The following is a 13,798-nucleotide window of genomic DNA, read 5'->3' on the forward strand; positions in this document are numbered from 1 at the left end:
GAGCTAAATTCCCAACCCCACTTTGCTGTCTCTTTATTTCTGGTACTGGGTCATGTTTAGGGGCAGTGAAAATCTGCCAGGATTTTCAGTATGGTCTATTCTTCCGTGGTTGCTTTGTCTCATTTACTGTTAAGTAGATGAGCCTTGCCTTCCTGTCTTTCTCTTTTGAATGACTCACAGGTAGTTAAACCCAACATGTTTTCAAATGTTATGTTCTCCCACAAGCTTGCTTGAGGACCAGTGGGCCTATGAAAGGAACCCGTCTACCCAGTTTCTCCAGACAGGATGTCCTCAGGGAAGGAGAGGATCTCTGTCTTTCTTACTCATTAGCCACACCATGGATCCAGGCCATAGGTTTTCTAGAATCTGCCCCCTGCTATTGTTGCTTGCTCTCTTTCTCTCTTGCTATCTTTTTGATTATGATGATTTCTTTAATATTTTACTGTTCTTGTGTTAAAATAGGGATAAGAATAAAGTTTTTAAATTACTTTAAGCATTAAGTAGTATACTTTACACAACAGGCTGCCGCTGTCCTTGACTGTTAGGATGGTTGGTGTGACTTGATGCAGTACTCCTTGCTACCATATTTAGAATCACTCACTGGGTGTAATGTAGTGTCTGAGTGGTCTCACCTGATGGGAACCGTTTTGTCCACTAGGTTCTCAGAACCACTTCTCTAGCCACAGCTTCTACTGCTTTTCCTGTGCTGTACGCGCCTCAGGCTGGTGCGGTAGGCTACCCCTTTTTAGATCAGTGTTTTCTTGGCCTTCCTCTCTATCTTCGTCTTTCAGGCTCACAGAATCCTGGTCCCTCAGGATAACACTCTTGCCTTAACCATTGAGAAATACTATTCGTCTCATTTACTACATTGTGGGCTTTGTAAATCCCATCTGTTCTTCCATCCTTCTAGATGTGACATGGAACCTGGCATAGTAGTAGAAAATCATTAAAGATTGAGGTCTTAATATATTTCATATAAGGCATTTTTTCCCCCACTATCCTTAACCCTTTTCCCCAGAGCAGGGTTTGAACCCTAGGCTCTGTCTATGATAGGCAAGTGAGCTAAATGAACTGTATAACCCAAGCTGTCTTTTACTTTATATCCTGCAATAGTGTATCATTACATTGTCCAGGCTAGCTTTGAGCACACTCTGTTGCTTAGACAGGCTTTGAACTTGTGATGCTCCTCCTTCAGCCTCATTAGTACCTGAGATTACAGGCCTGTGCCACGAGCCCAGCATCTTGTGTTTGTTTGTTTGTTTCTTTTTTTTTTTTGTTTTTGTTTTTGTTTTTCGAGACAGGGTTTCTCTGTGTAGCCCTGGCTGTCCTGGAAGTCACTCTGTAGACCAGGCTGGCCTCGAACTCAGAAATCCGCCTGCCTCTGCCTCCCAAGTGCTGGGATTAAAGGCGTGCGCCACCACTGCCTGGCTGAAATTCCCTTTTGAATGTCTATGAACTTTTCTTTGTCATTTTATCCCTGTGCATTGAACTTCAGGTCAGCAGGGATTTTCTTGTTCTCTTCATTCTCTTTAGCACTTAAGAGACCTAACAGTAATAAGTAGGAAGTTAATAAATACTTGGAGAATGAATATCCAGGTAGTCATTTACTCATGGTTTAGGCCTTTATTAAGGTGCATTTATTTAAATATTATAAGTTGTATGTATGATACAATTTAAAAGTAACTTGAAGTACAGTCAACTTCTGTGTCCATGGGTCCATTTATGTAGCCAACTATAGATTCAGTGGATTTGGGCCAAATGTGCCTATACTGAGCACATGTTTGTTCATCTTATTTCCTAAGCAGTAAAGTATATTAAAGGTATTTATGTTGCATCTACATTCTGTTTCATGTTTTAGCACCTAGAAATGACTTAAGAAGAGACAGGAGGGGATATATGGGTTCTTTTAAAATCCCTTGCCATTTTATGAATAATAAGTTTCTTCAGATATGATATTTGTGGAGGATCTCAGCACAAATCTCTCATGGACACTGAGGGAGATGACTGCATTCTTTTTTTTTTTTTTAAGATTTTTTTTTCCTATTTTATATGAGTACACTGTAGATGTTTTCAGACACACAATAGAAGAGTGCACCAGATCCCATTACAGATGATTGTGAGCCACCATGTGATTGCTAGGAATTGAACTCAGGACCTCTGGAAGAGCAGTTGGTGCTCTTAACCACTGAGCCATCTCCCCAGCCCCATGACTGTGCATAATTTTCTTTACCCTTACTTTTCTCAACTTCTCTAGTGGAATATTAAAAGGAAGCAGACAAAAACCCCCAAAAAACCCAAAAATAAAAAAAAAAAACCAAGGGAACATTTGTGGGTTTTATGGTAATTGGGGCAAGGTGGAGCTTGGTCTGTTGAATTGGACTTTCTTTTTGTTGCTTAATTTTTGGGCAAGTCTGTTCCAGATGGCTTCCCTCAAGGAAAAAGGATTGATACCTCAGTGTGAGCTGTTGAAAGAAGCTTAGATGAGGAGTCAGTGAGTGATGACTCCTTTATGTGGAATATACCACTCTAGCAAAAAGCAAAAAAATAGGCAAGATATTTGTTTTTCCTTGGCAAAAATTTGTAATTATTAAGATATTGAATAAGAATGTATTCAAACAAGTTTGTCAAGTAGATTGAGGAGTACTAGAATTCCAAGTTAGTTTTCCTAATGCTCAGGGCTAATGGAACAAGGAACACTGAAGCAGTTCTTGGCCTTCTTAACAAGGCTCCTGTTCTCTGGAGGCATTGTTACTGCATCTATATCCACCGCTCCTTGGACCTCACTCTCATGGTGCATTTTGAACAGGGTTTTAATAGGTACAAGGTGGGTGTGAATATACTGTAGCATATGTAGTTTCCATGACGTACTGCATGTTGAATTAGAAAAAGGTTCTTTTTACTTCCTATGAGCCCTGTGGTGCTGCAGTATGACTAAGGCCTTTTTAAGATCTGGTCTAACTAAATTGATTTATTCCAGGTACTATTCCAGAATTTATTTTGAACTCTTCATCCAAAGTGCTTTCCTAGTATAGCACTCCGTCATGTGCTGAATGCCAGAGCCTCAGATGATCAGTAATCTGTTGTAAGCAATATTAGAAGGAGACTAAGCTGCATCTGCATTCTGTTTCTAAATAATCTTTTAAAATACATATTCTGCCAAGAATTTAGAATGGAAACTTTAATCATTGACTCATAGTCAGGAGTTACCCAGAATGAATTTGCATTTTTTTCTTCTTGTCCAAGATATATATCACTTTTTGAGTGACATGGCTTCCTAAATGTCAGAAAAGATATGTGCTAGGAAGCCAAACAAACCAATTTTGAATGTGAGTAGATCTTCAAGATGGATAGTCATTATGTTTGTTACATTGATATAGTATAGCTTTTCCATAACAATTTTTGCCTGCTTACAAAAAATTCCAGCCACTTGGGCTAGATTATAGTTCATTTACAAAATTACATATTAAATGCCTTTCTGTGCTCTAGCCATATGGAATGTCCTTGCTGACTACATGGCTGCCCTCATCAAGATCATGTGCTTTTAAATATTTGCTATTCTAGGGTAGGATGGTATTCAAGAGGGGCTTTCCCTTCTCTGAGGAGAAGGGTAGGGGTAGTGTGGGGGAGAGATTTGGGAGTACTGGGACTGGTAAGAGTAGTGGGGCCTGTGATTGAGTTGTAAAGTGACTAAATAAATTAATGAAAAAAATCCTAAAAATAATTTGTTATTCTTCTTGAGGTCTGTGTGTTCTATGGACCAGCAGTGTCTCTCAGCATCCTCTTGGAGTTTGTTTAGAGTATACCTTTTTCAGGCCCAACTCCTTCTGCTTTATACCAGGATTCCCAGGCAGTTGGTAAACAGATTAAGACACAAAGCTGGAATGAGTCAGTGGGTATGAGGAGAGAGATTGTGCTGTGAAGTCATTGGAGTAAGAGGGGATTTTCTGGACTGAGGTGAGAAATGAGTCCTGGGACCCTGGTGAAGGCGGTTTTAGGTAGCAGGATCAGCAAGAACAGACTTAAGGAAGAGTCTCTGTCTCTGTCCTTGTAGTACCTTCTGTACCAGCTAGCCACGGCTGTGACTCACCTGCCCAGGCTGTCTAACTCAGCACTATAGCACTATAGGTTAGGAATGAATCACAACTTTGATTTTGGTCACACTGGGTGTTCATCACTATGAGAAAACATTCAAAGGACTGAAAGGATGCTTTGCAGTAGTGATGGCTTTAAATAGTTGAAATTTCAATTGTGTATTCAGTAGCTAGAGGGAAGATGAAGACATTAGAAAAGACTGCTAGTGCTGAAAGGAAAAGAGGAAAAGAAATGCTAGGAATATAGCCACAGAGGGAGATTTATTGAAGAAAAAAAAGGGTGATGGTAAGAAGAAAACAGATAAAGAAGTGCTAACTTAAAGTATTGTCCAGTCTTTTGCATCAAAACATGATTTCATCTGCAAATGTCTTGGGCTGCATTCATAGCTGTCTTAGGACATGTGGGGCTTGTGGCCTGTGGCCTCCAGGTTTGACATGGATGGATGTGACCAAGAAGAAATGATCAAATCATTTGGCATGGCTTTGTTTGTGAGAGACTGTACTGCTTTGATGGGTTTACTGTATAGGCATTATTAATGAGGTCTTGTTAAGGACCACAAGTTGGTTTTATTTTATTTATTCCTGCATCCAAAATTCTTCACTTTTGGCTATTTCTCACATCATTTTGGTCATATCAGTCCTGTTGGAGAAAACTGAGGTAAATTATTTTCATTTGTTGTCACAAGGAATATTTGGCTCTGTGCCTAGGCATGAAAATGTGTAATTGTAAATTAGCATTCAAAGGCCCCAGTATATTTATGGAAAGAAGAGAAACAAAGTAGCTGACAGTGCTTGCTGTGACCCTGGCAGAGAAGCGTTGAGGAGAGAAGCATTTCAGAGCTTGCTGAACACAGCCAATCAGCTTTGTGACCAGCTCCACCCTATACTGTAAAAGCTCAGGTTAAGTCAGCAGAGAAGTACATTTTCCTTGGCTTTGGCTGATAGCTGACTTTTCTCTCTCATTCTTCTCTGTATTTTCTGCCCTTCCACTTTGAGCTGCTGAGCATAACTGATAACACTAGTTACATTGTTTTCTTTCAGACTTGAGAACTGCAGTGATTTGACCTTGTATGAGTGAGTGAATGTAAGGCACATGGATCATTAATCTTTCCTGTATAATACAGCATTCTCTGGATCCCTCTTAAAGCTAGAATAGTATTAAATATAATATCAAAAGTCAACTAATATGGTAATAGGTGACTACCTAAGGTTTTCTTTAAAGAAATACTTTTAGAATGTGTAGAGGTACGAGGGAAGAACACAATTCTTAAAGTTCTCATAAGACCCATATGCATAAGCTGAAATAGCTTCCTGAGACATAGGGTCTGTGTGCCTCTCTTGAGGATATTGTCCTGCATATTGCTACGTGAGTATCACCAATAGCACTATGTATCTTGTTAGTGCAAAGAAATGGGGTACTTGAAAGTGTTCAATTAACCAAGTTGTGCAGTGGCAATTGGTAGCACACTTTATCATGTATTCAAATGGCATACAAGTGAGTTCAAAACATGAACCAGGATAACATTGTTGTAGTGATACCATCAGTAGAGACTTTGTTTCAGTGTAAGTCACTGAGGGATGTGTAGAGAAGTTAAAAAAATGTTATTGTTCAGTATAAAATACATTGAATATCAACAGACAGTTCCTCTTATTGAAGAAAGTAGAATGGGAAGCATTTAAAAATAGTCTTATCCTGTTCTACATAGTGAGTTCCAGGACAGCCAGGGCTAAGTAGAGAGACCCTCTCTCAGAAAACCAAAATAAATAGATACATTTAAAAAAGAAAAACAGCTTTATTACTTTGCAAAAAGTCTTTTCTATGATATAGGGTAGTTAAGTTTTTCAACTTGTCTTGTGCCTGAGTTGAAATTCGGTGATATGAGATTTTCTCCCGTATTCTCTCTCTTCATTATTGACTGGTGAAACCTCTGTTCTGTTCTTCATTTCGTCTCTAGAGTTAGTGTGATGGTATTTAGTATCAGGTGCAAAGTCAAGGGATTTCATTAAATGGCTTTTTTTGTTGTTACCTTTTTCTAAGATATTTTGCCAAGACCAAAATTTTTTTTTTGAGTAGGGATGATTGCCATATTTATTGAATGTTTTGTTGTTTGTTTGTTTGTTGGGTATATGATACAAAGATAGAAAATAAAAAATAGTATAGTGGTGAATATGTTCAACTTCTTAAATTAAAAATTGGAAGGAATTTTTTTGTGTGTGTGGGGGAATGATACATGTATACACATGTGATCAATGCTCAGAAGAGGGTGTCTGATCTCTTTAAACTGGAGATAACAGGTCTTTGTCACCTGCCAGATATGGGTGCTGGGAATGAAACTCTGGTCCCCTGTAAGAGCAGCAAGTAGGCTTAAGGGCTGAACCAGTGCTTCTGCCCCATCAGCTACTTTTCTTAAATGTATATCTTTATGACTAGAAAAGATGTAATAGAAGTGTCAAATGTTAATGTATTTGTCAAAGTATGAGGTTTTTTTTTTTTTTTGTCATTTTTGGACTGAACAATTGTCCTTTTATTAGGGCTATTAATACTGATTTGGAGTATCGTGGGTGTTAAAGGCAGTAGTTTAGCAGTGCCCATAAAGCATCAAAGGCAATAATAACACCACGTAATTCTAACAACGTGCAGTATCTCAGCATCTTTGCTTGTTTCAATAGGCTATCTGTGAATGTACTGCTCAGGGATGCGTGACCCACATCACCTATAAATTTGATTGGAAGCCAAAGAACTGGCATAGGCTGATGGATAGCAGATTAGAGTCCTGATTAACCATGTGATTCAAAGACTGGAAATATATTATCTAAGCCAGATTCATCAGATGCAATCAGAATTTCAAGTGGTCAGATGCAATTCAAATGTGTATTGTGGCTTTTCCTCCTCAGTTGTCTTTTTCCTTCTTTCTCCAAAGCTGAAAAATACTTCTTTGATGAATCTGCTTCTTACCCTAAAGCTGTCTGTCTGTTATTCATCAGAAAGCAGGTCGCAGTTCAGTGAGCAGAAGAAAAGATTTTAATAGAAGCTGTGCCAAGGGCTGTAATGCATCATTTTAGGGCCCTAATTACATTACAATGACAAATATCAATGGTGACAACAGCAATAACCTACATCCTTTAATGGCTGTGCTAGAAAAGGAGTTTGGGCCCCACGCCATTAGATTAGACTCAGTTTCAAAACATAGGCCATTAGAAGTGTGTGTCCACAGTATTACTGGTTGATCGCTGAAGCCCAGTGGAAAGGCCTGAAAATAAATGATGCCTCCCCAAAGCTTGGTCCTGTGGGACAAAAGAGGTGGAATTAGATGACCATGGAAGCAGCAGTGTTTCCGAGGCAACTTTAGCTTTCAAAGTGAGGAATGGCCTGCTTAATTGTATGAAATCACACAGACATACCCCACCCCCTTGCTGCCAATTAGCCTGTCCAAGGAAATCTATTGGCATGAAGGCATAAAGAAATTAAGAAGTCTTTTAAACAAAAGGAGACCTTTAAAGAAAAAGTTTGAAGATTTTTCTCTTTTTTCTGTTGGTGTCTAGGTTAATATACATAATTTTTAGTATTAAGACTTGTTCTTTTTATTTTGGTGGGTTTTGTTTGTTTTTTTTGCTTTTGCCTTAAGTAGGTGCTCAGATTTTAAATAGCTATTAAAGCACCAAATACCTCTTATTTTTTATTTTACCAGACGACTGAGTTTCCTTAGTAGTTTTTACTGCCTACATTATGTAGGCAAATTAAAGAACCAAGTTTTCCTACATGCTCACATATTTTTTTCAACCCTCCTAGCAAGGGACTATTTTATTTATGTAAACAACATAATGAGGAAAATATGCTTGGCAGATGGTTCTAAGCACAAGAATCATCAGTTTGGTCTGCCCCAAAGTCTCATTATCTTTTATTTCCATCCCCACCTCTCGATACAAAAAGCCTAACCACCAAATGCCTTTGAGACACTGAGCATTCAGCCTCCTGAATTCTGTTCTGCTTTCTTAACTTACCTTAGAATTTAACTCCATCACCACTGTGGAATGTTCATCCAGGTGGAGAGGGGCTTGGTGTTTCCCATTGCAGCCTTTCATGGTGGTTTAAGCATTCTTAAAGGATGGCTAAATGATCCATGGGGCCAGGGCAGTAAATTAAATCAGGTCAACACAGTGGAGTCTCAGTCACTGCTGCTTACTGGTACTGGGCTTTGTCTGTCTCGTTAGGAGAGCTGGCTGGAATGGAAAGCCTACACTGAGATCTTCATGGTAAATTTGTGTGTGTGTGCGTGTGTGTGTGTGTGTGTGTGTGTATGTGTTTGTGTTTGCTGATGAAGTTTTTAAGGTGCTGGCATTTAAGAAATTGCATAGCTACAAAGTTAAAAGGGCTGCCGCATAAAGAAGGAAGCCTAGATTGCACAAGCACTGCTGCTCTTGTATAATGACTTAGCAAGAAAAAGAGTGTTTGTGTGCTTTCACAAAATGAACTGATTCTGGGTGAAATTTATTTTAAGAATGTCTCAGGAATAGTAATTGCATTTCATTTTCAGTCTTTTAAAATTTCTTAACTTCCCCTTTTCACCACCCCACCATTAAAATACGAACAATTTTGTATATGAATGTGTGTGTGTGTACATATGTTAAAAACTATGTCTATCACAAGATGTATAACATGCCATCTGAAGATGCATGTTAAGGTAAACATCAGTAAAGCTCTGATTAAAAAAAACAGTTAACAGCACATTTTTCTTTTATTGTTTGAAAAACCTTCAGTTCCAAGGTAAGAGAATTGTGTGCATTTTTTGTCCCTGTATTTCCAAAAAAAGTTAAAGAATAACTTCTATGGTCTAACTTTATTAAAAACCTTTCCAGGTCTCCAGATTGCTCTATGCTGAATGTAAACCTCAGCATACTCTAAACTCCACACTGAAAAACCTTGGCTAACAGATTTAGAAACCTTTACTGTTTGAAAATATCCTACTGCTCAGCAATTAATAATTACATCCACTTACTTGATTGCTGCCCTCTTTTGTTGGTTTCAGAAGATTGGGAACTAAGTATAAAAACCCACTGTAGTGTTTACAAGCAAAGGCTGCCAGGTGCATATGCCTAAGATTCAAGCATTCTAAAGGATGAGATATTCAGGTGGTTAAGGTCAAGGTTTGCTTGAACTTAAGAGAGGGTAAAGGAGTAAGATATTACTACACAACAATCATTTGGTTATGGAAACAGCTGGGATATGTAGAGAATAAAAATGTGTGTTATCCCATTAAATAAAGACTTGGGGTTTTATGAAAATAACATTAGATTGGTCAAGGGTCTTTCCTGCTGAAGGCTTTTGAAAACTGGTTTCTAGTCATGGAGATTAAATTCATGTTTTATTACTCTGGTGCTTGAAGATTAAATTTAAAGATGAATGCTGTTTAATCAATCCTGCTGTTAATGTGAGGCTGTTGTCACTGCCTCCCTTAATGGGCTTGCAGAGAAGGTAGTTTTTCCTCTTCCTTAGAAACTGCTAGCCAGAGTACAAACTACCTTTTAATACCATCCTGTTAATACTTTGGGAATCTATAACCATCTGACTATTTTTCTTATATGTGTTTCTCTCTTTTTTGCAGGCAGAGATTGTTAAACGACTAAATGCTATTTGTGCACAGGTCATTCCTTTCCTGTCCCAAGAGGTAAGATTGTTGATTTGATAGCTAGGAGTTGTTGCCATTTTATTGATTTTGCAGACAAGGGATTGTAGACCCAATCCTGGCCTTGTCATTTTCTTGATGTTCATATTTCACATTTCTAAAATGCAGTGTTCTCATTTCAACTTCTGAACCTTATTAATGTTTACTGTGATGTAATTTAAATGTGTTTATTAATGGATATTTTGTATTAAGTAAAATTTAATTATTTAACTATTTTACTGTTGTTTATCAAACTAGTGTTGCTCAGCATTATGTCTTTTTATTATAATGCTATCTAATCATAGTTATTATAAACCTGCCAGTTATTGTAAAACTGTAATACAGACCAGAGCTTGATATGTATATCTGTCACTGAAACATTGAAACTCAGCAAGAGGTGTATCATCTAGAAAGGCTTCACCTACTAGATAAACTAATGGGACTTTCTGGCTGCTGCTTTGAAAAAGTTATTTTTTCATTACTTGATTAACTCTTTATGTTGACTATGGATTTAGAAAAGACATCCAAGGTAAATACAGTGTACTCATTTCTGTGTCACCTTAAGCTTTGCTGGTAGGGGCCTTTTTATGTGACCAATGCCTGGTATGTGGCTCACTAGTTTTGTTTTGCTCATTATTAGAGAAAGTACATACTGTCAAATATTCATGCAGGTTACAAGGAAGGTCTATCTTGTTAGTGCTTGGTGGTTTCCTTTGTCCCCCTCTCCCTTTACTTTGTTTATTTGCTTGATTTGGGCAGGTAGAATACTATTGAGAATATTGGAAAAGGATGGTTTTGCTTTTGGATTATTGAATCTTTTATTTGCTCTGAATCCTTTATCAGCTGTAAGAAGGATGATCTATTTCTAATGTCTTGTGGCAGCAATACTTGGTACTTTGGTTTTAGGCAGAGAAGGCACCTTCTCCCACTCTTTTTAGTTACTATGTTCTGTCACTTCTTTTCAGAACAGCTGTTCACACACTTGTCTAACAATGGCATGAGCTGGGTTAGGCACAAACCAGTATTCTGAATTAGTACAAACGTGAATTTCTGTCTGACTTACATTGTCCAAACCATGTTTAGATTTGAGTAATTATTATGTTAAAGAAGGAGACACTCTTATTCACAAACTTTGCTACTGTCTAATTCACATGCTGGGTTTTTCCTCCTTTCATTGGGACCACTGAACCTCATTATCCTCATTTATCTATTTTTACTTAATATTTGCCTGTTACTGGATTAGGTGTGTTTTGACTAAGAGTGCCAAGGAATGTATTTGCATTTATTTCTTCCCTTCTTTCTTCCTTATTTTACAATATATCTTTATTAATATCTGTGTGTGCCTTCATATATGTTTGTGTGCTATGTATATGCCTTGTGCCCACAGAAGCCAGAAGAAGGCAGTAGATCCCCCAAAATGGAGTTACAGATGGTTATAAGCCAATTAGTGAGTGCTGGAAAACAGGACCTAGTTCCTCTGCTTCTGAAGCGAGTGTTCTTAACATTCAGCCCTCTCTCTATCCTGTCTTTTAATTTCTTTCTATTGGCCTCTTCTAGACTAGTGAGTGGTTCTTACTATAATTTCTACCTGTGGAGATACAAGAATACATGATCTCAAAGCTGTAACCAGGCTGGGATATGACACCCAAAGGTAGCAGAAAAAAAGGTACAATTATCACTAGGGGTGCTGTTAGTCTTTGGGACTTAGTAGGCTCAGATCCTTATATGCAATTACTAGGACAGGTTTGCCCCCATAGCATTTCCATAGTCTGTAGATTATGGTCAGAAATGGAAGGTGGTCTTGGGGGTCCTGATAAGTTATTTTTCCACATGAGTCATACTGTTTGTGTGAGCAGGGCTAGTAGGAACAGAATGTGAAATGGTAGCAGAGCTAAGCAAGACTGGACTGGAATTAATTGTTTGAGGATATTGTATCCTGTAGAAGAAAGCCATGGGGGAGGTATTAGCAACTCCTTTTCTTCTGCTGTAGGCTAGGAGGGTAGACATCATTCTTTGAATATTTAACTATTTGCTTTTCTAAGATTTTGACAAGTTCTTCATTTTGGTCTTTAGTATACATAATGAGCCTACATCACAGTTTCCTAAATCCTAATTCTGTGTAGTTCTTCTTTTACTCTAATTTTCTAAGATGGAGTATGTTTCTTAAAATTTAAGCCACACATATGTATATTCTCATTGTTCAGGATTGCATTTATGTTTGAGGTTTGATAGAGTCTACCTTGTTTCTTTGGAGTATTCTGTAAGCAGACACCTCACTTTTTTCCTGAGGCCAGATTGACCTTAATCTGGAGGGCAGGGAGGAGGCAGGTTATTAGAGAAAGAAGGATTTCTATTTCCTGTCTCTTCAGAAGCAGGAAAATTACTCTTGCATGGAGAAGGGCATCACTTAGTGCCAGGACTGAAGGCTCTTAATCTGATCTTTTAACACCAGCTCTCTGTGAGACTGTTGCTGCCAGAAAGGCAGCTGTGGCATTAGCATTTATTTTAAAATGTTTTTTATTTAAAAATTAAATGATTCTATCTGGGAAAGAGGGCTGAGGGAGGGAGGGAGGGAGGGAGAGAGAGAGAGAGAGAGAGAGAGAGAGAGAGAGAGAGATTGATTGATTGATTGATTTCTAGAGACTAGAACACAAGCTACAGGACAGTAGTTGGAGGTGTTTTGAGCATCTGAAAGTGGATTCTGGAATCTGACAGAAATAGTAGGTAAATTTATATACGTGTAAATTTTCTGCCTTTAATTTAGCTTTGCGTGTTGATTGGTTTTGCTCATGTATAGTTTATTTTTTCCCAAACTTACAAAAAAAATGTAGTAGTGAATTTAAATAAATTTGGTTGGTTTTAACTGTAAAATATTTTTTTCTTTATAAGTCAGATTTTAGCTCAAATATACTTAAGGTTTATCTGTAGTTTTAAAATTACAGAAAAATATTTTTCTAATATATTTCACTACAACATTAAAAACTAGAGCCAACACATACAGCTATGACTAAAGTCTTAGACATTAGACAAAGATAGTGCCATCTCTTGCTGTTAAAAGTAAAAAACAAAATAACTATTACTTAAATTTTAGGATTTCACAGGATCCCTGTACTACAATTTAGAAACCATGAACCTTTATCTGTCTGAACCTTTTCTTCTCCCATTTTTGGCTGTTACTTACCTGTATTTTAGGATTTTTGTCCTTGTAAGATATAGTTCCTGGTAATACCTTCATTTTCTCTCATGTTATATCTCATTTTCAGGCAACAAATTACAACTTAACTGCCTTCAAGCTGGCAGGAAGTTAATAAAGAAGAAACAGCAGTGGCTTTTGGACTTGAATTGAGTCCTGGCTTCCCAGCTACAAGTCACGTGGCTTTGTCTAACCCAGTGCAAGCTGTGTGACTGTTAGCAAGTACTTTGCCTCTTTCAGCCTTAGTTTCATCTATGGGATGAGGGGACTCTATTTGGGCAGTTCATACACATACTTCTCATGTGGGCATAGCATAGCAGCTCTGGCTACAGTGGTGTCAGCAGACGGGGCTCTAAGTTCTTTTGGAGGAGGACCTGGAACTGCCCCAAAATTTATTTGAATCGTTGCATTTTAGAAGCATGTGGATTCCTTCCTCCCTCCCTCCCTCCCTCCCTCCCTCCCTCCCTCCCTCCCTCCCTTCCTTCCTTCCTTCCTTCCTATAAGTTAAAACTAATCCCAAAGAGCCTGAGCTAGCTGGACATCTGGTTATTTTTCTTGAACAATTTTAGGATCATTCCTATAGATCCTTAGTCCTTCTGTGTCCTCAGTCACATTGAATGATGCCAGTAAATGCTGTCTTGGTGTATGTTGCCCACCCCAAATCCACCTCCCCTTTCTAGGAGCTTGCATCTTTTAAGGCCATTCTGATGTGAATTGAAATCTGTGTGATACTGTTGCATCTTGGAAATAGAGGTAACATTTCTCCTAATGTAGTATCAAATCAAAGCTCTTCATTGATTTGTGTTGGGGATGTTCTCTCTCTAAGTCACAGTGTTCCTGTCGAGCGCGGA

General features: G+C 38.1%; 1 protein-coding gene across 8 annotated transcripts in view; it reads left to right on the forward strand.

The window, feature by feature from the left end:
• The window catches only part of Tle4 (TLE family member 4, transcriptional corepressor), a 136,071-nt gene that overhangs the window by 23,389 nt on the left and 98,884 nt on the right, over nt 1-13,798 (forward strand). For all 8 annotated transcript variants that reach the window (XM_028770168.1, XM_028770169.1, XM_028770172.1 and 5 more), the window contains exon 5: nt 9,695-9,757. In XM_028770168.1, coding sequence (XP_028626001.1) covers nt 9,695-9,757 — 63 coding nt within the window. The remainder of the gene's footprint in view (nt 1-9,694; nt 9,758-13,798) is intronic.

Source organism: Grammomys surdaster, unplaced genomic scaffold (genome assembly GCF_004785775.1).
Source record: "Grammomys surdaster isolate TR1022 unplaced genomic scaffold, NIH_TR_1.0 198, whole genome shotgun sequence".
In the NCBI taxonomy this organism is placed as follows: Eukaryota; Metazoa; Chordata; class Mammalia; order Rodentia; family Muridae; genus Grammomys; species Grammomys surdaster.